The following is a 23927-nucleotide window of genomic DNA, read 5'->3' on the forward strand; positions in this document are numbered from 1 at the left end:
CAAGTGGTAGCACTTTGCAATTTGACATTTTTTGTTGTGATTTTGATCATAGTCGGGAATGTGTCAAAAATGAATTTAATGAGCAGTGCAATTAACAATTAAATATTATCAAAATAAACGTGAATCTTTGCTATAATTATGTCTGAATGTGCCTCTGATTGTATTGATACGGTTGATCCCAGGGTTCAAGTAAGAAAATCGATATTCTTCAATGCCGTAATTTAAACTTTAGTTAGGGTATTATAATATAATATGTACCCCCGCCTACAATCCATCTTATAATTTAATTCGTTTTACATTGAATTTATAAAGTTGTATGTGTATTCACTACTATATTGTACACATCTAAAAAGGTAATACAGCTTCTTATTTTCGAATACACATTTAAATATTATACTTTCATGCTTTGTCATGAATGTCAATTATTTCCGTAGCTGTCCAATTGATTTCTGTTAGTCGAAGATAATAAATATTACAATATTATTAATCAGGCTGAATCTTGTTATATCACACATGTATATTATATACCGACTTATTACTATTACAAACTTAACGTTTTTAAATTGGAGCTATAAGTAACTTCTTGGATAATTTAAATAATCTTCTTTAATTCCAATAGATATCTAATATACTGTTGACTATGAAACACTTTAGGTAGATAAGTAATTAATTTAGAATGCTACGATGTTTGTTGTTGTCATGTTTATTTTTAGCTTAATTACTTATGTCTTTATTATTATCAAGGAAGTCGTGCAAACATTTTCAGAGTAATTTCAAGATGATATTCTCCGTTCTTTCTGATACTGCTTAATATGGATATCGTTCCTAATATATTAAATATTTCAAGGGTTCATTTGAAAAGTCAGGAATCAAAGTTTGTAAGCCAATATAATTAACCCTGCACCTACATTCTAATGTACCCACCACGAGTGGCATGTATCGCGTCGAGATTTTCTAGTTGTTATTATAGCACAAGTACACATGTGTGGATTTACTTGCACCAATTGGGTGTATTTACAACTATCGCTATACTAACTGTTTACACGTAAAAGTGCTGACTGTTTCGACTCTCTCATTCTTCAAGAGTAAGCAAGATGAAATGTTGTCATTTTATGGCACTATTGGACTAGTCGTGAAAATCGGTTAACCCCAAAAACGAGTCTGTGCGCGGTTATCATTAAATGATGTGGAATATACACTATACGGGTGTATCGTCGCCATTTATGCAATCAACAGAAACATAGTTTTAAGATTATAAATACTATTGAAAATTTTAAGGTGTATTATTTTTCTCTTCTTATGTTTGCTCTCTGATTGGTAAGGTTCAATATTTTTGTCACATTTGGTGAACATGGATTGTTTAAAGAGTGTATTTTTCTGAATCCATTGGCATCTTTATCTATAAACTGTCATTTCTGTCGTGAATGGGGACAGTAATTTATTGCATTTTGTTTAGTTAACAAGGATATTTGGATTCAGTCCTTGCTTCTTCCTCATGCAACTTCTCACACCCTGAAAAGAGGCCGGGCCAGTGGCCAACAACTAATTCCTGTTAAAGAAGTCTATTTGAATACTTCCATGTTATACGGAATCTTTAATCCTTGTCTCTAATAAATATAGTATGAAATAATACAGATTTATCACTATTTAATTTAAATGTGTATTTTTTTAGATTGAATTGGAACGACTGAACACTTCAACGGATGACATTAACAAGCTTGAGGTCGATCTTGATGAAGCTCGACTGGTTTTCAGACAACTTCTATTCGAGAGCACATTCAAGATTCAGTCTTTGGCCAAGAAACTCGGTGGCTGCATTGACAAATCAAGACCGTACTATGAAGCCAGATTTAAAGCTAATAAGGTGATCTGTTTTATAGCAAATTAATGTTTTTGATAACTCAAGTTATAAAGGGCATCTATCTTTGACATTATCCGTACCACTTGCAAAGACTCGGCAATTGGCTAGCAGTCAATCATTTAAAAAATGCCTTCACTTGAAACAAAGGTGATATTAATAAAATGAAACATTAACACTACAAAAGAAAAAAATGCAGGTTAAATTGCTGCCTCAGTGGAGAACTTTCCGGATTTTAAAAGAATTGATTTTATTTGATCGAATAACCTTATCAAAACATAGGGTAGTGGAAAGATGTAAGGGTTGTTTCAATTAGCAAGATATACAATTTTCAAATGTCCAATTTATGATTGAATCGGTCAGTTTGAATCGCTGGTCCAACGCGATAAATTTATTCTATGACCGGTGATAAAGAATTGCTTTAATAAATAATTCTGATATTAAATATTGATCATATATTGCTATAGAGTATAGAGCATAAGTAGCTTTGTTTTGTGGCAAACTTTCAGTGTGTGATGGTTGCATTTATTGACTTATCTAATTTGTGCCCGCAATGGAGTAGTGGCATAACACCAGTCGCCGAAGCCTCAGCTAGCTCAAGTTCACGTCTTACTTTTTTAAAGTGTATTTTCGTATTGTTATAAAATTTGTTAACATCATTACCGCTACGTCGATTTTCATATGCTCCGCTTTGGAGCGAAGATAGTATCTGTAGATTTATCTTTAGAACAACCAGTGTTTCTTACATATTTTTCCCATTGGCACTATTGAGCCTTATTTAGGATGGGTACAATAGAACCTTGATTATCTGGACTAATCGAGGATGATGATAATCCGGATAATGATAAATCCAAATACGCGAAAAAATAAAACATCTATTTTACTTCCAGAATTGAGATTTTTTTTGAAAAATATTGTATTTAAAATAAAATTGTAGCGATTTCTTATAATCATACGAAACTGATGATAAAAAAGAAATCCATAATCGAGGTTCTACTGTACGCTCTAATTAACATGTTTTAATATTTTTGGTTGTAAATTTTTTTAATATTCTACATTCATAATTTATTTTTTGGATATGTTGTTTGATCCATTTTTGCATAAAATGCTCCAATTCAGAAATGCTGCCGTATTTAACATGAATAAATTATTTTTATTTACAGGCATTGCAGGAGATGCGAACGGCAGCTGTATTGTATGAGAAGGCAAATAGTGCTCACTCCGCCGCAAGAGAAATGGTATTACATACATTCATGTTATTATCAAAATGATACAGAAAACATTAATTTTTATAAAGGTTCAGTTTTTAATAAAAAAAAATGCAAGGAGTTTGATTCAGGTTCCTCCAAAACACCAAATCAAATTATTTGTGTCATTTAAAAACATAATATGGTGTAAATTTTTCCAAAGAAAATCATTTTGTAAACTTAAGAATAACAATTGTTTACTCACAATGCTTCATACGTGTGCTAGAAATGAAGTTTAATCGCTGCAATATTTAATAGACATAGTCAATAAATTTGGACCATAAATAAAAGAAACCTTATAAGTTATTTCTGTTACGACATTTGGAATTATTTAGCAAATGCATGAAGTGTGGTTAAGTTGGTAAAATCCACAAATATTGACATCGCTCAGTTGTCATTCCTATTTTCTTGCTCACGTAATGACTGCTATTTTTTATGTTTATTGTGATTACTTACACAACTTTTTTCAATTAAATAGTAATGTCGACGTGTAGTATCATTGGCTGCTTATCTATTCATCGTGACAGATCTGACAGGCTTTTCATACACCCTGAAAATTGGCAAATAAATGTCAAAAATAGTGAAATTCTCATTTCATACACTCAGGCTCCATCTCTATAGAAAGTTTTATTACAACATTTTTGAACATCATTCATCATCATCAACAGACAATAGGCATATACATATAAGTATTTTTTTTTCCAAGAAACATAAATAGCATCTCTCGGACTAGCAGTGTTGTATTCTGTAGTCATTGAGCTCAAAAGTTCTCAAATTACTGGTACCGAAATTATGGGGTTATCGGGTTCTGCGGTTTGGTTTCAGTTCGGTTCCCTACTCTGGTTTTATTATAAAGCTTCTTAATATTTCAGAACCTGATCAATTTATCATACATTTTCTATTTGATTCAATAAAACGTTACAGAATGTCATAGGATGTAGATTACAACTTGATTATTTTGTTGTCCTTCACCAGGTATACCTAGCAGAGCAAGGGTTATGTAAACTGTGCGAGACACAAGAGGGAGGGGCAGCAGGAGTCCCTCTGGACCCGGCGTGGCAGGAAATGCTGAACCATGCCACGGCGCGGGTGAATCAGGCGGAGGCAGAGAGAGGATCTGCGGGCGGGAGACACCGCATCACGGCGGAGCAGCACAGAGTGGCCCTGGCCAATGCCAGAGCACTCCAACAGTCTCTCAAACGACATATCACCAAGTCAAGGTTTGACAACACATTTCAATGCTGCAATAGTGCCTTGTGCCAATTTCTAATCGGATTATTATTAATCTTATTTAATAAAATTATAACATCTTTCTTTTAACGTTTTACTTATTATTGATTGTCTTTGACAATCAGTAGATCGTTTTTATTTCATTCGTCCTAGAATAGTCTTTGAAGATTGTGTAATAAACTTATATTCCAAATATGATATATAATAATTACAAGATAAAAAGAACTTTTTATATACGTTTTTAAATTTTCTGTTGAATCATATAAACTTGACTTGACTAGCTTAAATGATCAAAAAAATTTGTACTTGATAGAAATAATACTGAAATGTCATTTTGACATGTCATATTGATTTCCATAGTAACGCACGTATATATTAATAATTTAGTTGCTAGGACCCCAGACCCTAGCAACCAATAATGGTGTCGAAATAACTTTTCATACAAAACAGAATTAACGGAAAATGAATTCAATTCTACTTAAAGATGGCTAAAAGTATTAAAAAAATGCATTGGCATCGTGTTCTGATATATTCTAAATGTTTCAAATGTCTCTAGTCGGGAAGTTAGTTAAAAATCGATTGCAAGATTTGTACCGGACAAAAAACCACCGGACAAATAAAAATACGAGCTAAGAAAAACGTTGTAAAAATGAGTGTCTGTGGCGAGTGGCAAGGGACCCTACTATTTTAGAAAGTGTATTTGCATGTTTTCGTATGCGATACTCTTTCAATCGTTGTGTGGGTGTTAAATGATTATTTATCTTTTTTTCTAATTCATTTGATAGACCTTAATCATTCGAAAAAATTAAAAAACGTTGGGAAACTATGTACTCTCTTAGAGTCTAAGAACATTATTTATAAATTATGTCGTGGAATATTATCCAAAGTGATTATTAGCAATTCACACTAGGATAACGTAAACCTAATTCTGTGTGATATTTTATCAAAAATACTGTTTTTATAGGTAATTAAAGAAATATTTTGTTATACCTATTAATAAAAATAGGTATATTGATTGCTTAGTTACATTAAATTTATTACCAAGAATGTGTTACAATAATCGTGTGACGAAAAATAGCCCTGGCTTTTTATTAGGCATTCTTTTATCTACTTCAATTATAATTTGATATTTTATGCATTTGTATATACGTACCTAATTGTTTTGTTAGTATGCTGCATGTTTTTTTTTAATTAGTGAGTTTGAGGTAATTTATAATTAGTATCAATATATTTCAATTTCTTATTGTATATTTTAATTGTAACCCTGCACCACGGTATTAGTGCCCTGGTGCTTGAAAAATTTTCACCAGTGAATTTACAAAACCCCATTCCGTTTCAAAGTTGAGAGCTTTTTTTTCACCCACTTCTGGGTGAACTCGACATGTTGTCTTTTTCAATCAATATATTATGTGTATGCATCCACGGCATGGACCCATTGGGTCAAGCGAAAGATTAACGATTGAATATCGTAATAATAGCGCCTGTACACGTGCATGGATTTACTTGCACCAATAGTAAGTATTTTAAACTATCGCGATAATAACTGTTTACACCTAAAAGTGCTGACTGTCTCGCCAATGTCATTCTTCAAGAGTAAGCGAGACGCGGTGTTGTCATTTTATGGTACTATTTGATAGTCGTGAAAATCGGTTAACCTCAAAATGCGTCGCTGTATAGTTAATTTTTTTTCCGGCAGATATCGAACAAATCCCAACTGTCGCATGAATATTCAGTAGCTTCCGAACTTTTTTGATTCATGCAACTTGCAGGATAAATACATGTTTACACGTGAATATTCTTGTTATCTTATTCAGTAAATCCATTCATGTGTAAACGGGGTATTAAGCTGTTAGGATACAGCCACATTGTGAATGTCCATTATATAGTCTCAATCTTGTAATGGAAATGGTGAATTACCCATGTTTGGTTAAGTTGTAGTCGTTTTTTTTTCATATCATTTTATATTTTACCTATGGTGGTATTTAGTTTTTTTAATTAGTTTTAGATGTTGGATTTTTTCTATCTATTATCTTATTAGCTTTTGAGACATTTTCTTTTTCTGTTAATGGTATAAGTAATACATATGATTTATTTTCCCTCCTAGATTTTCCTCTATTCCTGTTGTATTTATTTGATTATTTCGATTTTTTTTGCTTCCATAGACTTCTGCACGCAGCAATTTTATGCACTTAATTGACTGACATGTTGTTTATCGTAAGTTTTGGCTTTATTTAACTATATTTTATTATACTTTTGACAATTGCACATATTTTTATTGTTTGAATCACTTATGTAATAATAATGCACCTGTATAATTATTCTATTAATAGATGCACCGCGTCATGATTTGAAAACATTCTTCCGTTTTTATTATATTAACATAGTTTTTTTTATTTAACATACAGATGTGTAATACATATCGTCACCTCAATACTACAACTAGATAACTTGATTTTCACTGTTTTTGAGTTAGCTATTGAATATGATTTTACATTTCCTTGTCTATAAAATGATAAAACTAGGTAAGTCAGAAGTTAATGGGACTGTAGGTGTAAATTTTGTGTTTGGAAATATTAGATAACTTTAAAACCATAAATGCATTAAATGAATAAAATAATATACCTGCAATATTTTTTCATACAATTGAACATTATTTAATTGATCCCCAATTAGACGAGCACAATTTTCCATTTTTATTTTAAATAATAATTTTAGCCTAGATTTATGATAATCAAGTAAAGTTTAAATATTCATCTTCCCAACGATGACCAAATCAGAGTTATCTAGTTGTAGTGTTGAGGTGACGATATTATATTATTGATTGTAAGCTGTGATCTTCTAAAGAAAAGTTAGTTGTCGTTACAAAATATAGCGGAATCCCGATTTTACGTTTACGTGTAGTTCTTGCAGTTCTGTTTCATTTTAGTATATTTAATTCCCAGTTTTACATGTTTAAAATTCGATTAAAACTGCGTATTCAAATTATAAATTCAATTAAATGCATAACTATCATTAAAATAAATTGCAGACGCATGTGTGCGTTTCTATTTATTGACACGTTTGCAGTGCCCCCAAGGCTAAAGTTATACAAGGTGATCAGCAGGAAATCTTTTATATTTTAGCCTATATGGGGTGGTTATTGTTTATCATTCTGTGTTTCGACCCGAATGTCTCTTTAAAAATGTAATATCGGGGTTTCACTGTACCTATGCATTCTTAAATTATCTCATATAAATCTAAACCAAACTGACAATCATTCATGGTGAGTGATTCTTATAGACTTATCAGTGCTAATGCTAAATTAATGTGATACCAGTGGCGAAGGGTGGAAGTAAGCTGTTAAGATCTGACAGAAATAGTGCACACTAAACTTTCTCAGTCATACGTATTTCATTTCATTGAACTAAGACTATAATGTGCGGACACTGTTGGTTAATTTTTAAAAATCCATTAAACCCTGCCAAAACCAAACCATAATAGTTTTGGTATGTCATTGGCGATCCGCCAAAAATAGTGCACACTTTTTCAGTCATGCTTATTTGTTTTCGTTGAATTATGGATACATATTACAGATGGTGTTGGTTAGTTTTTTTAATTCATTAAGCCCTGAATAACCAAATAATAAATAAAAAATATTCTTCTATCTAAGATATTGTATAGATAGATGCGTAGTTTTTGACAGTTATCCATTATGGCTTGGTTTACACAGAGTTTAATTGAATTTTAAAAACTAACTACACAATCTACATATTGTAGTCTTAGTTAAATGAAAACAAATACGTATGGCTGAGAAAGTTTAGTGAGCACTATTTATGTCAAATCTTAACAGCCTACCTCCACCCTTCCCCACTGTGTGATGCTTACCTACAATGTGATACCATCGCATTCGTGTAACAAAAGATCTCTCCCTTGAGAGTGGGGCTCTAACTGCTAAAAAGACTATTGTGTGAAATAAACTAGGTCAATTTTTTACTATCATTCTCAATGCAAGGCTTTTGAGTACAAGGCGTGAAGCGACCTTTGAAAGGACACTTTCTGTACTTGGCCGTTTGTCTAACTGCACGCAAATCATACATTATCAAAGTACTCATTGTACTTCACGAATCTGTTATCAAAAGACAGCATAGTGGGTTTTTTGGGATTTACAATATTGATGTTATGTTAGAGTCTTAACAGTCAGTCATATATGCCAAAAATACTATAATTTTGAAGATGGAAAATGTTTCTGTAACGTTTTTTTAATTTTTACACTAAAGATGGCAACACTGTTTTAAAAATCTAACATAATTTTAATTAAATTAAATGTAAATTTTAATAGTCAGCCTACTTTGTAAACCACTGTATCCAAATTACAAAATTATTCAGAAGGCAGTAAGGGATCATCCATAAATGACATACAATTTTTGCTATTTTTTTACTGTACTTTCCCCACCTAATTTTAGTCACATTTTTTAATTCGAAAATAAAAACAGATTAGTTGAAAATTATCGATATCAGTATAATGTTCTCAGAAAATATTTTATTCTCCGATATAAGTGAGTTTATATTTAGTCCACATTTTCTACAAAATAAACTCCCCCATCAAATGTTATATATTATGGATGATCCCTAAAAACATTTGAAACTGCCATCATAGATGTGATTTTTTCTATTTATATCGGCATATAACAGCAATCGAAAGTAACCAAATAAACTGACTGGGAAGGTTTCCAAACTAAGCAAGTCGCGAGTGGAGAACTACAAGGTTCTAAGTGCTTGTCATTGACGAAACAAAAGTAACAATGTGGCAGCTTAGAATACTACTTCATTGTTGAGTTTGTTTTTTCAAGGACGAACACTTGTAGTATTAGGCTCGGGAGGTGTTTTTGAAATGTTAATTGGCACGTAATATTTCATCAGGCCATACTTTGAAGAGAAAGCCCGCTATAATTCTCTGCTGGACGCCCAGAAAAACAAGGTGCAGATACTGGAGAAGGAGGTGAGCAAAGCGAAATTGACTTATGCGCAGGCTCTTAGAAATCTGGAGAAGATATCTGACGAAATTCACAGGTTTCGGAGTAAATACATGGCGGCGCAAAATAAGGCTAAGGAATTGGAACAAGAAGAAAAGAAAAATGAGCAAACCAACACAGGTAAGGCGATGAGAAATTCCTATAAAAAGTTATAAGAATCATCATGACCAATATAATAATACGTACATTATATTAAGGGATGTGTAAATTATTTTGACATATCAAAACTGTTATTTTGTTAAATTCATATCTTGTGCTGTTTTGTTTGTATATTAGTGTATCAGTATGTTTAGCTGAAAAAGCATAATGGCTATTCAAAAAGAAACGGTAAATTTGTTCGTTCTTCTCTGATCGGCTTCCGCGAAAACAAGGCTTTCGACATTATCAATGAGTGTTAAGCCAGAAACAGACTGTTATCACCCATACGCCCGTGCCACGGGTCAACAATTTGCATTGTCATTTTACTTGGTATTTGAATGAATAAAAACTACACTAAAATCACCACACTCATATCACATCACACCACCAACCTCACGCGTTTTATTTTATGTAAATTTACACATTTTCGAGTCGATCTTACGTATCATTGTTTTTAGTGTTTTAGAGGGAGCTACAAATGTACAATGTTTTTGTAGGTTGTCAGTTTTTATCGTTAAATTTTCTAATGGTTCTAGCTTATTAATAACTCCCCCTTCAACGATACGCCACTGAGTAGTTCGTCGATTTATTTAGCTCAGTCGGTGAGGGGTTATCAATAAAAAGAAGATATTTCCTTTGCGAATGAGAGTGATGTATGACTCTGTTTATTGTTTTCTCTGCCAATATATAACGTTCAGTTTACAATTTCAGCTTACAATATTCAGGCAATGTAGGTGAAGGCGACAGACACGTAGATGTTCCGAACGAAAGCGCGAGAAATAATCTTACCCGTAAGTAAACGGGATAAGAGTTTTTCCGTTGGGTAGTACTTCTAGGTACAAGAAGGTTCGAGAAGTTCTAGGAGCGACGAGAAGAGATGAGCGGCGAGATACTGATGGAACGGGTCCAAAGTTGAAGAGAGACTGCTGGTCGGCGAGAGACTGATTCCGAAGGCTGATCCGTGAGACTGATGATTTATTACCCGGATGTATCTCTATTTATAGCAGCATCCCTGTTTCTAATTGGTCCAAGGAGATAATAAGAAGGGGTGACCCAAGATTCTAATGTATTCGTTAATTCGTACTACGTGACATCTCTTGTTTATTTAATAGGAATTTACTGAGTTGTCAAAATGACCAAGTGCCAAGAGATAATATGTTATGTGCACGTGGATGGATGTATTGACGTTATAAAATATCGTCTATCTAATTCGATTGATTTTACATGAATTTATCTAGGGCATTTGTATAGCTGTCTCCGGCATAAACTCGCGGTTATTGTCTTATGCCAAGAGTAAACACACGATTTGATTAGCGTTTGAAGTATATGCATTTACAACTACTTACTAGGTACCTATTGACATAATAATAGGCCCTGCAATTGACATCCACCGACCTTCACATAAATATTTGTGATTTTACGACGTAAACCTGTCTGTTGCCTTTACCTTTTACAATTACATATGAATTATAATAACAATTTTATCTTAAAATTACGTCTTTTATAGTAATATGAAATAATATTTTACTATTTTCACCAAATAGCAAAATACTACCTCTCACAGAGGAAATTCGCATTCAATGTCGAAGAGTATACCAATCGGCGATGTGACTCCTGCATTGCCTTGTTTTTAGCCGCTGTTTCTATACCGTACAGCTGGATAAAGGTCGGGATTTTAATTTATTTGATTAGAAATCGGCGAAGCCCACGCCGGTTGTATCAAGATTTTATGTTTTATTAATTATGCGAATTTCCTTATGATTTATATTACAGACGGCAGGTATAATTATTATGAACACAGTAATCAAATAATATTTCAGAAAAGTTGAATTTAAGGGACTCTATGACGTTATTCCATTTGTTTTTCCGCGCGCCTAATTCTTTTCTAGCGGGAAACATTTTTGCATACGCACACCGACGCACACACATACCAATGCATTGGCTGGCCGTTGGGTGTTGTTATGCCATCAATTTGGCTGTTGCTACGCGCTGGAATATTTATTCTTTATTTATTAATTTGCGATTACTGAATTTACGGATTGAAATATTATTCGATTAGTGTGTTCCACATAACATTTTAATTATTTATATACACTTTATTATTAATCTCTTGCTACTGCGTCCATCCTCTTTATGTTAGCAATCATTCTTCTTCTTTTATAATGGTACATGGATACATAATATATTAATAAACTTATATCTAACATTTTATAATAACATTATCACAGGTTTTATGTACAGAACAAGGCAATTTTAGCATACATCATTCTTTCATTCCGTATTACCTTGTTCGTAGCGATTAATGTCCCGTTCGATATGTTTACATACCGAACGGGGAACGTAAAACCTGTGAACAAACAAACAAATTACATATGATTAGACAAGGAAAGCGTTTAGGCGTTTTACTAAGCCGTATAGTTAGAGATCAGGTTTATATGTCGGCTTATTACTAATTAATTTACTATGCGTATACGCCCGCCTACCTGCAGGTTGTGACATTATGAGTTCACATGGTGTGATCACAATCTGTTTCTGGCCTTGTGTAATTCACCATGTAAATTTATCTCACAATTCTTTTCAGGGGCAAGGAAGTACAATCCACACTCCTTAGGTCCCATGTCTCTTGTGCAAGGAATACTATAATTACTTAAGTGTTGATAATTTTTTAATTCTTTCCAGATGCACCCACTACAAACGGCCAATCACCTAAAGAGACCAAAGACACACTAGCAACGCCAAAAATAGCGAATGGTGTGAAAGAAAAAACTCCCATTCCGAGCATTATCTCTTCTCCGGTAGGACCTAGTCAGAATGATCAAGTTTCCAAGACGGAAACGATCAGAGAATGGATAAAACAAAATGGCGCTGCGAGTCCTGTTAATGATTTTGTCATCGAAGAAACTGCGGTCGACTGTTCTAAGCTAACACCTGCGGAGAAGTCCCCTGCGGTTATTAGACCTAGAAGTCTACCTCAAGACTTCAGCGATAAATATAGCGACGCTTTGACACCGTTTCAACCGAAGCAGCCGCAGTTAAATCAGCAACAGAACAAAGGAAGCGGAAGTACGCCATCTACAATTGGTAAAAATGGACCTGAATCTGAAAACTGGATCGAAATTAATCTAGAATATTCGAGTCCTGAAGAGATTAGCTTTGAAAAGTGTTCTAACTTCTCAAGCTTGGAATGTTATCGACAGATACCTTACGAGCGTATGGCGAATGATACCGATGCGCAAGCGATGAACTGTGAACAATCTCCTATTGATAAATCGCCAGTCAAGACGGTGGACTTTGATAAATGCACCGAGTTCGATAAGGTTCCTAATTCTAAAGTGAGTGCAGATTCGCCGCGTAGAATCATCCGCAACAGACTCGTCGCTCAAAAATCCTTACCGGCCAATTCGCTGTTCTATCAAAACAATGAGGTCCAGCAAAATGGCGACAGTCTGATTGAAAGCGATAAGGGTACCATTGTCGCAACGTCTAAGTCGAAATTAAAACCAGATCTCACAACGTGGATCAGTAGGTCTTCGGCTAAAGAGGATGAGATGCAGTTTAGTCCTACGAGGCGGCAGAGTCTTGATGTATTACTTAATGATACTGGAGAGAAAATGAAAGAGATCTTCAATCAAGGTATGATAATTCATCATGAATGTACACTGTCATTTAACATTTTTAAATACTGGTATATAATTGTAAATACAATTGTAATTGGTTTTAATGTTTTGTGTTTTCATCAGTGTTGCCATATTTTTCTATGCTGATTATAGTACAAAGGCGTAAAAATTATAGTATTTCTGAAAAATATATAATACAGGAACATTTTTCGTCTTGAATCCTTTAAAATTATAGTATTTTGGTATATTTGGCGTAAAATTATAGTATTTTACATTTTTCGCGAAATCAAAAATATAGTATTGTACTATAATTATAGTACGGTTGGCATCACTGGTTTTCATACATATTGTGTAATTGGTATAAGAGCACTCCATCGAAAACTCTCTCAAAGTGATATGAATTATATTATTGATAATTTTTAAGTGAAACTTGCCAGTGGAGTGAATCCCGCTGATGTGTAATGAAAAACGTTATGACATCGAAAACAGAAAAATAAATCATCGGCAGCGGTCAGATTCAAATCTGACACCTTTCAATTACCAGGCATGCACGCTGCCAATTATGCTATTCCAGCTGTCGGGTAATGAATAATTATTGAAGCTATTTATATTATTACAAACATATTTTCTCAGAAGTGTTTTTCAAAATTATGTATGTTCAAATAAGGGAAAGTTTATTGGTTCAATATTTTTACGTGGCCCGTTGGTTCCATAGTACTTGAGATGTTTAAAACAGTACACCGATCCAAGTTCAAATCCCAGTGGAACGTGATATTATCTTACTAGACGACTTGCAAAGTGCATAGTCGGATTTTTTGAATTTTTAAAAATAAGTAAGTACCTATTGTTAAGTTAGTATGAACATTTTTTATTTAATTTCAAAATTTACTGACAGTGTTGTCATTCATAAATCCTTTTTTTTTTTTTAAATATTCCACCTGATTTACAAATATATAACACAGTCCAATTATTAGTGCCTAGTTTCATATTGCCAGATTAATTATAGAACATACATTTTATATAGATTTGATAATATATTCTATTATCATATTATTAATGAAACAAATGATAAATATAATCATTTAGTTGTTACGCAATAGCAAATAAGAAAAACCTATTTTCATGTGCAAAAAAACAACAAAGTAAACACAGATGTGTCCTTGCTTTGTTGACAAAAAAACTATGTCAAGTACTGAATATACTGTATCAATGAAATATGTTTCTTTTAAATTGGTTATACTTGTAATTGTTTATAATGCTTTAAAAATTTTTTTTTCACCGCAGGCTTTATGATGTTCCAAATATCGTCTCTAACCGAGCGGCGCAATTCCGAACCGAGAACGCCTTTAACCGAGAAGTTGTCTCCCAATCAGAAGGGACCAGAAAGCGAATTGCCCACTGGCAAAATGCCCCCTAGCCGAGCCGTTAGGAAAATGCCCTCTCCCCTGGACAAGACTCTGTCTTATTTGAACGTCTGCAATGAGAGCAGTATCGCTTCAGGGAACTCTGATGACCAGGGCTCCGACACGGACAGCTTGGCAAGGTATTTGATCCATCATGAACCTCATAATATTAATAAGAATATTATGCCTTTAGAATATGCCCTAATTCTACGGATAAAATCTGAATTAAAATTTGCCAATAATCTTCCAATAATATTTTTTCCTTTACCATGGATGTATATTGCTCCAAAGGTGAAATTATTTCAGTAATCTTATAAATAACTTGCTCGTCTATTTAGAGATAGGAAGAGGAAGAAAGGTATGATTCCACAAACACCCATGCCTCGAGTCCATGTTCACTTCTTGATATTAAAAATGCAATACCTATGTGAATTTTATTTATGTATGCTAGTATAACAGTAGTTACTATGGTACGAAAGACAGAATTGACTGATGTGTAGATGTTTTTTTTAATTATTAATAACCATTTCTTTGCTTTTTCGTACAAAGTGGTTGTTAGTAACTTTGTACAATCGCAAACACCCAGGCTTTGAGAAAATCACGTAAATATATTGCATCCTCACCAAGAATCAAACCCGGAGCTCCCGGATGGAAGGCCAGTGCCATACGCCCTGCACCACAAGAGCCGCCCCAATGTGTAGATGGTTAAACGAAAAAAAAATAAGGAAAATTGCTTTTTCTAATTCATTCCAAAATGAAACATATGAAACACATTGTTGAATTAATTGAAATGCATGCATCAGTATGTATAATTATCATGTTTTGTATTAATTACCAAAATCCACAATGCCATCTGTCGCCACACAAGATATATTAATTAAAAGTACATATCTTAAAAATAAGACAGATGGCGCTAATTATAAAAGTGTGTTTGACTCATTGATTTTAGATTACCTTCCCTACAAAAACCATATGATTTTGATTCAACTAGCAGAATTAATCCCATCCCACAATCTATTGTATAAAATTCTCAAAGAAGACAGCGCAATTCTATAAAAAAAAATAGTTCCCTCTCTGTATAACTACATTTGTTATGATTGCAGTGTTGAAATGCTAAGCGATGATCAGATCCACTCGCTGATGCTGGACGGACACCTGGAAGCCGTCTGCCAGCAGATGCTCGGAGTGGCCAACAACGGGACCGGGAAAGCAGATGAGACACTTCCTTGAACAATGTTAGACATTTGCTAATTATTAGCCATTGTTTAGTATTATATACATACCGTACAATCTGGATTTGTGATAACGCATGAATGTGATCGATATTAGTTTTATTATTACTGCTCTGCAAATATACATATTGTTACAGATTCAACCGTGACAAGGTTTTGATTAATGAATCTAATATTGTTTGCTGTAAATCTGTTATAGAATTAAAATTAAGTGAGGCTAGTTAATACTGCATATTTACGCAATTAATTTTTTAACAATTCGTACTAATTTAGCTTTATTATTTAATATTGAATCCCTTCCATTATTAATAGTCTATGTTACAATAAAAACCTGTGTTATGGGGGAGTAAAATATGGGAAAACAATCTCTGCGCATCTATTCTATTTACAAGACTGCTATTGGCCGCTATCGGCGGTTACCGAGGGTAGTTTGTCATATTTTTGTATTGAGGTTTTGAATTGTTACAATAAGTTAGCTGTCTAAACAGTCAAAACTATCTCTTGCTCTAAAAGTTAGCACAGCCAAGAGAGCTGCTGTTTAAACATAGCACTTATTGTAACAATTACAACATATTGTAAAAATTATAATACTTCAATACAAAAATATGAAAAACTACCCTCGATAGCCGACAATAGTGGTTGATAGCAGTCTTGTGTATAGAATAGATGCGCTGTTATCATTCGCTATTAATTATCTTTGAAATCATTATTTTTTGCCATTTTAGTTTGATATACAATAAATAATATGACAAGCAAATCTTATAGTATAAATCTTAACTTAATGGCAAGTACAATTTGTCACATGTTCATTAACTGACCACTGTCACTTTTAATAAATGAGAGAAATGGACGGCAATTTTTGAAACACAACGTATGACAGGGTTTTCTTAATCATTGTCACAGATCGTACGGAAGCTTAGCTAAAAATTGTATAGTTTATTTTGAATTGCTGTAAGAAATGTCATATTTTATTTTCCAAAACTGCAGGGAGTTTATTGTTTGTCTACTGCATCTCAAACTTTGATGTGGTGTAACATAGATAATCAATTGTGGCAAGGCCTCTATATGTTGTATACATCCTGAAAACTGCTATTGTGGAATCTTTTTATTTATACAGTTGACTCTCAGTTTACAGTTGCGGTACAAAAGAAGGTTGAGGGAAAACTTATATGCATACATACTTTAGAAATATTTTTTATACATTTGAATTAAATTTTATATTTTATGGATAGCCCTCTCCTGATTGTGCGATTGTAATATGTGAGCATTTAAGGCATGGAGTGATATTAGGTGAGTGTATTGTGATAATTTTGAATATTCTTACGGATGCTTTTAATTATGTAACTAGGAATAAATTATCTGGGTAACTAGGGCGACTAGTAAAAATATCTTTTTGAAAAAAATACCGAAACCCGGCGGGATTTGAACCTGTATAACCACTGGAAACGCGTCAGTGTGCTTTAACCATGCCCGTAGCTTAACTCTTTCTATGACGCCAATTAGTTAATTGGTGTAATTAATGTAAGAATTGGTGTAATTACGGCCGCGTTTTCGGCACTTAAATGGTAATTAAAGCGCATAGATATAATATATCTGAAGTGTTTTCAAGTTATGTATGTTCAATATAATATAGAATGTTACATTCTCAAATCTGGGTAATAGATTTTCCTATATACAATGCCGAAATGGAAAATTTGGCGAACCGGAAAGCTCGATAATTTTGTGAAAAACATTTTTCGTTATATGGCGTACATAGTGCAGACCTTCAAATTAGTTTTTCCTTGAAACAGAGCGATAATCTCCGGAATTTCATGAACCAGAACTGTGCTCCGATCTATTTCGAGCCCTGCCTAAATAACCAGTAAATCCAGAGTCAACTGTTCTTGTGTGAAAAATGGTATGTTTGTACAATGTAAATATATGAATGATAAAATGATTATTTATTGGAAGCGTTGATAATGTTTCATACAGAGAGAAATGAATGCGTTGGATATTAAGCAGAAAAAGACATATAATAACCTATTATGTATATTAATATAGCTAGGTAATCTCAATTAAGCATAGCAATATAGTAGCATTTGAAATTATGTGCAATTTTTAATAAATATATTATATAAATGCGTTAGCTTTATCTTAGAGTCGAAAATTATCTAAAAATATATATTATACAAAATACGCTACTGTTAACTGAAGCTATCTTAATAATTATAGTAAATTAGTTAGTATATCAAAAGATGTTCAAGAATTGGAGTGTATGCATACTGTCTTTTAAACGCACTGTAGTTGATAATGAATATAATAATATGTATTATTATAGATATTGGTCTCAAATAGAATACAAATTTAAAACTAGTCACGAAAACAACATATGAAATTTTTTTGATTTCCGATTTTAGTAATTAGTGTGAATGTAAATTGTCATGCTATTTGGAAAGATCCCTCATTATTTGCAATGGCTTTATTCTCATGAATTCGAGTGCTTAAAGTCAAACAACGTTATCTACAAAAAAGTGTTTTTTTTTTTTTTTTTGAGATAACGTTATTTTACATTTCCGGCTACATGATAGTCAAACAACGTTATGTGAATCTTTTCTAATTTGTTCTTAAATCGTCAGTAAAGTTTAACGTTAACTACATAAGTTACCCTTGTTTTCATATTTTTTAAAAACTATTCCCATAAATTTTAATCTCATCATAAGCAAGATAAATGTACAATACACAATAAATTATAAAATATGAACATTAGGTTTTAAATAAACATTTCCCTTGATGAGTTACAAGAATCTAAAATAAAGATTTTTGGCTCTCCTGTAAAGTTGCACTTTTGTAGATAGTGTTGTTTGACATTAAGCCCTCGAATTGATATTCATATAAAGAAACCATAAACGACAAGCTTTCTTAACCTTTTCTATTCCTCATGATATTACTATGGCAGTATCTGACAAGCCCCAGATTTTTAACGACACACGTTGGATGTAGAGCAAAGCTCTTACTACAATCGCTGTAATGTCGATAATTTGTGGCTTAGTATTTCATAATTATTCTAACAGATGTCACTGTGTATTTAATTTTTTAGATTATGCAAATCAATCGACGATGGCTAGTATTTTGAGTTAAAATCAGACGAGATAACTCGTGAAATTTGTATGTGCGGCCTTTCGATCACGGCCTCATAGAACGAAAAAACTCGTTGAAGGCATGGAACCGGTTAATAAGCTTTTATGATATACAGACGGACAATGTTGTTTTTCTTCCTGGCGGTACAACTCTATGTGGGTCTTGGCCTCTTCCAGCACCTGCCTCCATCTGAATTTATTCGTTTCCCTTCAGTTTAGGACGACCAAGGTCTTTAAGTCCAACTCGACACTATCCCTTCATCTTATATGAGGTTTTTGTTTGCCTTCCGGCTTCCCATCCTGTGAGCATGGCCCAGCCATCTATGGCAGCCCAATTTGATGGACTGTACGATGTGTGGACCCCTGTACCAACCGTACAGCTTGTAATTGTATCTTCGCCTCCACCCCAACTGTCTGTCCTTGATGGGTCCAAAAATACCACAGAGCACGCTCCACTGAAATGACCCCACACTCTTTTCATGCTTTTGGTCATGCACCAGGTCTCTGAACCATACATTTCAAGTGTGCATATCTGACAACACAAACCTTACTCCAAGACAGTACCAAAAATTTGGTACCTAACATAATGTAATTAAAACATGATAATATATTTCTTATAACAGATAGCCGGCCCCCGTCTCTAAAGTTGTGAGTGCGAATTCGAACCTCACATGTTAAATAACACATGTTGTTTTTCAGTGCATATTTGACCTGAAGCAAGGATCCAATAAGTTGAGTGAATGTATGTCTAAACAAACAATTTTCATAAAAAAAAGATATCCATCTTCAGCTCTGTAGAAGCCCATATGATTGATTTGTTTTATTTACTTGATCAAGTCGAGGTTTTCTTTGATTCATTAATGGTATAATATAATTATGGATTGCCGTTAAGGAACTTATTTTTAATGTAATTGTTAAACAATTTTTTTATTATGGTAAATTCAAATTGCATTTTACAATCATGAAAGAAACTCTGCAAATAGTGAGGGATTACTGTAGTTTTATGTAAAACACAATAGTCTTTTAGCTTCCTATAATAATACACAGATAAGACAATTTTCCATATACAAAGCCAAATAGGATTTTCAAAGTATTACGACGCATACATTAGTAATACGTACTCGTGGGCGTAAATAATATTCATTGTATGACAAATAAAATATATTATATTTTTAAACAAATACATTCTTCGTGTGAAAATACCATAATAAAAACAATACTCTGTTTCTTGTATTTGAGAGATGAAAGGACATATAAACCAACAATTTAATGGGAAATTAATCATTTGGTTGGACACAATAATTTTGGCATATCACTATAAGTATCCTAGCAGTATTTTAAAATAATCAAACTATCCATTATACTACATATTTACGTAGAATTTTATTAATAACAGGTACGATGATAACCCAAAAATGATATTATACTGATAGGTATTTCATCAAATATTTCGGGAACATTAGCTAGGTTGTCCACGAATCTGAAACTATCATGGTCACGGATTCGCACTATAAAAATGTTGAATAATTTGAAAGTTATCTATTCGAATAGTTTTGTGGGTTTTTCAAAAGATAACATCGTCATTTTTTATGAAAGACAGAGGATGTCTCATGCAGAATGATAGCTCATTAACGACAGGTTTTGAGATCTTGGTGATTTCCAGACGAACTTCAGTGGCTTGGCAAGCAAATTCAACAATCCCGCATAGCTGACTCATATTCTGTAGTTTTAGGTGATATATTTCTGTGTGCAAAAGGAAAAGGGCGATAAGTTTAAAATAAATACGTTTCGAAGAGCGAAAAGAAGATTGAGTTTTGGGCGAAATTATATAGAAAATTCTATGTATTACGTGGGAAATTTACTAATTCAATAACGTTATTGCAACGTGTTATACAATATGATTAATTTAATGTACATATTTAATTAATATTTCAATATTTTAGACTTATCACCCTTTTCCTTTTGTACACAGTTCATTGTATTTATGGATGCTGCATTATTCGGGATTGAATAAAAAGAAAAACCTTTTCCAAATTGCTATAAATTAGCTTCAATCTTTTGTGTAAAGCAAGATCCGGCATAAACTTCATGTATTTTTCTGCCATCACAAAAACACGAATACATACTCGTTACCTAGATGACATTCCAAGAATATTATCAGTTTTTTTGGATACAATGCTTGCATTCATTGTAAATACAAAATTTAATTGCATATTTATTTGAACATGACCCTAGTACATAACCACTTCGTAATCTTTCATACATACTTCAGTATACTACACATTGTATTATAGAATAGACTAGGACTTATTAATGAATTATGACTCCGATCGAAATATGTTTAACAACAAACTATATTTTATTTACTATATTTCTCAGCTTTTCTATAAATCAGTTATATTTGTGTATCCACACACCGACCAACAAATTGGGAAATAATTATATAAACTATTTGAAAGTTATTTAGACCTTTGTGCACTATGCACTATGATTGAAAACATCAAAATCATTTGAATTAGTACTCGTAAAATTGTACCCAAATACAGATAGATCTCTTGATCAAATGAATGAAATAATCAATTTTATACATTATTCTATTACTATCTTGGAAAATTTTCCTCAAAATGTTGGTTTGTTCCTTTACACATAACTTCATTGCAATAGTATGGTTTTATTGCTGCATACTTTTATTTCGTATGGAATAAAATAGTCAATGTGTTTGATGTATTTTTTAATGAGATATAATTGAATTATAATAATTTGTTAGTTTTTTTACGCTTAGCATGTATTATTATTTTAAAAATTTATACAAGTAATGTAGAGATGGAATTCAATGGATCATAGATGATTAAGTATATGGTATTTATACGATTTTTTGATGGATTTATAAGAGGAATTATTAAACAATTAATCTCTGACCAGCCTGCTTTTAAATGTATTGATTTTCTTGCCAGTATCCAAAGTACAAATAGTTAATTAAACAAAATCTGTGTTAGCAACATTCAAAATGTATAATTTCGTATTAGCGATTCGCGGTTATTAAGCTAAATGGATATCTCTACAAGCGTTGTCAAAATGCTTAATCATGATCATTAGCAATTGAAATGAAGATAAACTGTGTTCTTTAATAATGTTGTCATTACTATTTTTACTTTAAGAAAAATTTTAAGCATTGTTTGGAAAGTACTAGAATCGTTTTGTGTGTAGTCGAATATTTATGCATTTATAAATTTTCTCGGTAGCTGGCTAATTTAAACCAAGTTATTGTTTTAATAAGCATTTTTAACTTTTTTTATACTATTTTAACTCGATAGGAAAGTATTTCCTAATCTCTATGGCAGTCTGTTATGAATTACAATAATTTTCCTGACTTTTAGCGTTAAACAGAACACTCATTAACATCTTGTGACTGACCAATTTTCTCAGAATTCAAGTTGAGAAACAATGCAGTAAACTACTGTTGGACCCATTGAAGTTTGAAAATTTTCACTGTGCTAATTGAGACACCTTTACAAGCAAAAATCGTGCTGACTCCACATTCAGTTTGGGGTCACCGATAAAAAACCTCATTGGCTGCATATCGCCTAATTAATACTAATAGGCCGACCAATGAATGGCCCTGATTGTTTTACAATATGTCAAAAATGATGTACATGTTAAATCTATGTGAAATTAGCTAAAAGTCTACCCTTTATATTGTAAATAAATAGTATGAAATAAATTGCCAATCTCATAAAGATGTTTTTTTGAGACTCGCTGCTATTTTAAACAGCTCTGGTTATGTCGTTTTGTGATAAAATAAAGTACAATTATTTATGGTATTATTTAAACCTCCATTTACGAGATATTATTAAGTGTCATAAAGAAAAGAGCATTTAACCGAGCATATCTACTGACAAAATCTGGTTTCAGTTTCCTGTTTTATATTTATTACTATTCTTTGAAAGCAAAGGGAGGGTTTCCTTTTTTTATAATAAATGGCGGAAGTTAATTAATTTTTCATTTCACTTAGCAATATAATCTCTTCCAACCGTTTAGACAAGATTACACATGTGTATTTAAATCCAGACTATAGCCTCATTGTGATGAGAACTAGTAATAAATCCTGTAAAAATTCTGTTAAAATACCTCTATAAAGTACAAGTCATTGATTGCTACATAAAGTATAACAACTTTAATTCGTACCAAATTTTCATGAGATATAGAAAACATATTGTTATTATGGGTTACGGTATATTCGGGTGAGGTTTTCCAAATTGGCATGGAACTCTTGGCACATCTCGCGCAACTCGGTTGGGAATCAGTATAGACAGATAAAATAATAGAGTAAAAGTGGTGCGCCATCTTTAAATACTATGAAATCAAGCCGAGCTTTGTGAATTGGCGCAGATTGTTTTTATGTCAATCACTAGAACATTTTTTCACTCCACAACCATTCTAATGTCAGACAAAAACAATTTATCGGTTGGTTAATCTCAATCCAAGTCAAATATAGATTGCAGAAAGGATGCGCTGACAATGTTTTTAAAGGTCTTTATGTACATTTGAACTGACTACTGAACTTTCACTTTCTGGTGCATATGATATTATAATTATGTATTACAGTGAGGCTGCTGTTATCTTTATTAATTTTGCGATTATAATAAAGTTAAAAATGATGTTTCAGATTGATTTTTGTGAAAATGTTATTTGACAGCACAATGCAGTAGCTAATTTATGAATAATTTAATTAACGTAGGGAAATAATAAAAATATATTTATTAATATACTCATCATTCCTAGTTAAAGCGTATTGTATATTTATTATAACATTAATTATTTTTAATAGTTAAGGTTTAACCATTAAGTAAATGAACAGCAATATAATGTTTTTTTGATAGCCCAATAATGTGTATTGGGAGTGTATGTATAATATAATCTCTTTGACTTAGAAATCAACCTCTACTTTTTGACGAGAGTTTATTGTTTACCTTGTCTTGGTGAGGAGACTTGTGTATTCTGAGCATTCTTGGGGCAATGGCTGGTGGTAGTCGAACTACCGGAAGGGTCTTCCATACCAGACAGGTCAACAATA

The 23927-nt window shown here is 32.6% G+C and overlaps 1 protein-coding gene across 2 annotated transcripts; it reads left to right on the forward strand.

The window, feature by feature from the left end:
• The first annotated feature begins 11 nt into the window (after positions 1-11).
• On the forward strand, positions 12-16491 carry LOC147077940 (uncharacterized). 2 transcript variants are annotated; one of them, XM_085961004.1, is made up of 8 exons: positions 12-189; positions 1673-1864; positions 3022-3096; positions 4081-4325; positions 9235-9467; positions 12165-13118; positions 14387-14645; positions 15609-16491. In XM_085961004.1, the coding sequence occupies exons 1-8, from the start codon at positions 139-141 to the stop codon at positions 15733-15735; spliced, it is 2136 nt and encodes a 711-aa protein (XP_085817130.1). In that variant the 5' UTR covers positions 12-138; the 3' UTR covers positions 15736-16491. The 2 variants fall into 2 exon arrangements, with proteins under 2 accessions (XP_085817130.1, XP_085817129.1); XM_085961003.1 differs by lacking the exon at positions 15609-16491 and having other exon boundaries at positions 14387-15217.
• Positions 16492-23927: the final 7436 nt, after the last annotated feature.

This window comes from Rhyacophila brunnea, unplaced genomic scaffold (assembly GCF_057557595.1).
Source record: "Rhyacophila brunnea isolate RB1 unplaced genomic scaffold, BYU_Rbru_1.0 scaffold_12, whole genome shotgun sequence".
In the NCBI taxonomy this organism is placed as follows: Eukaryota; Metazoa; Arthropoda; class Insecta; order Trichoptera; family Rhyacophilidae; genus Rhyacophila; species Rhyacophila brunnea.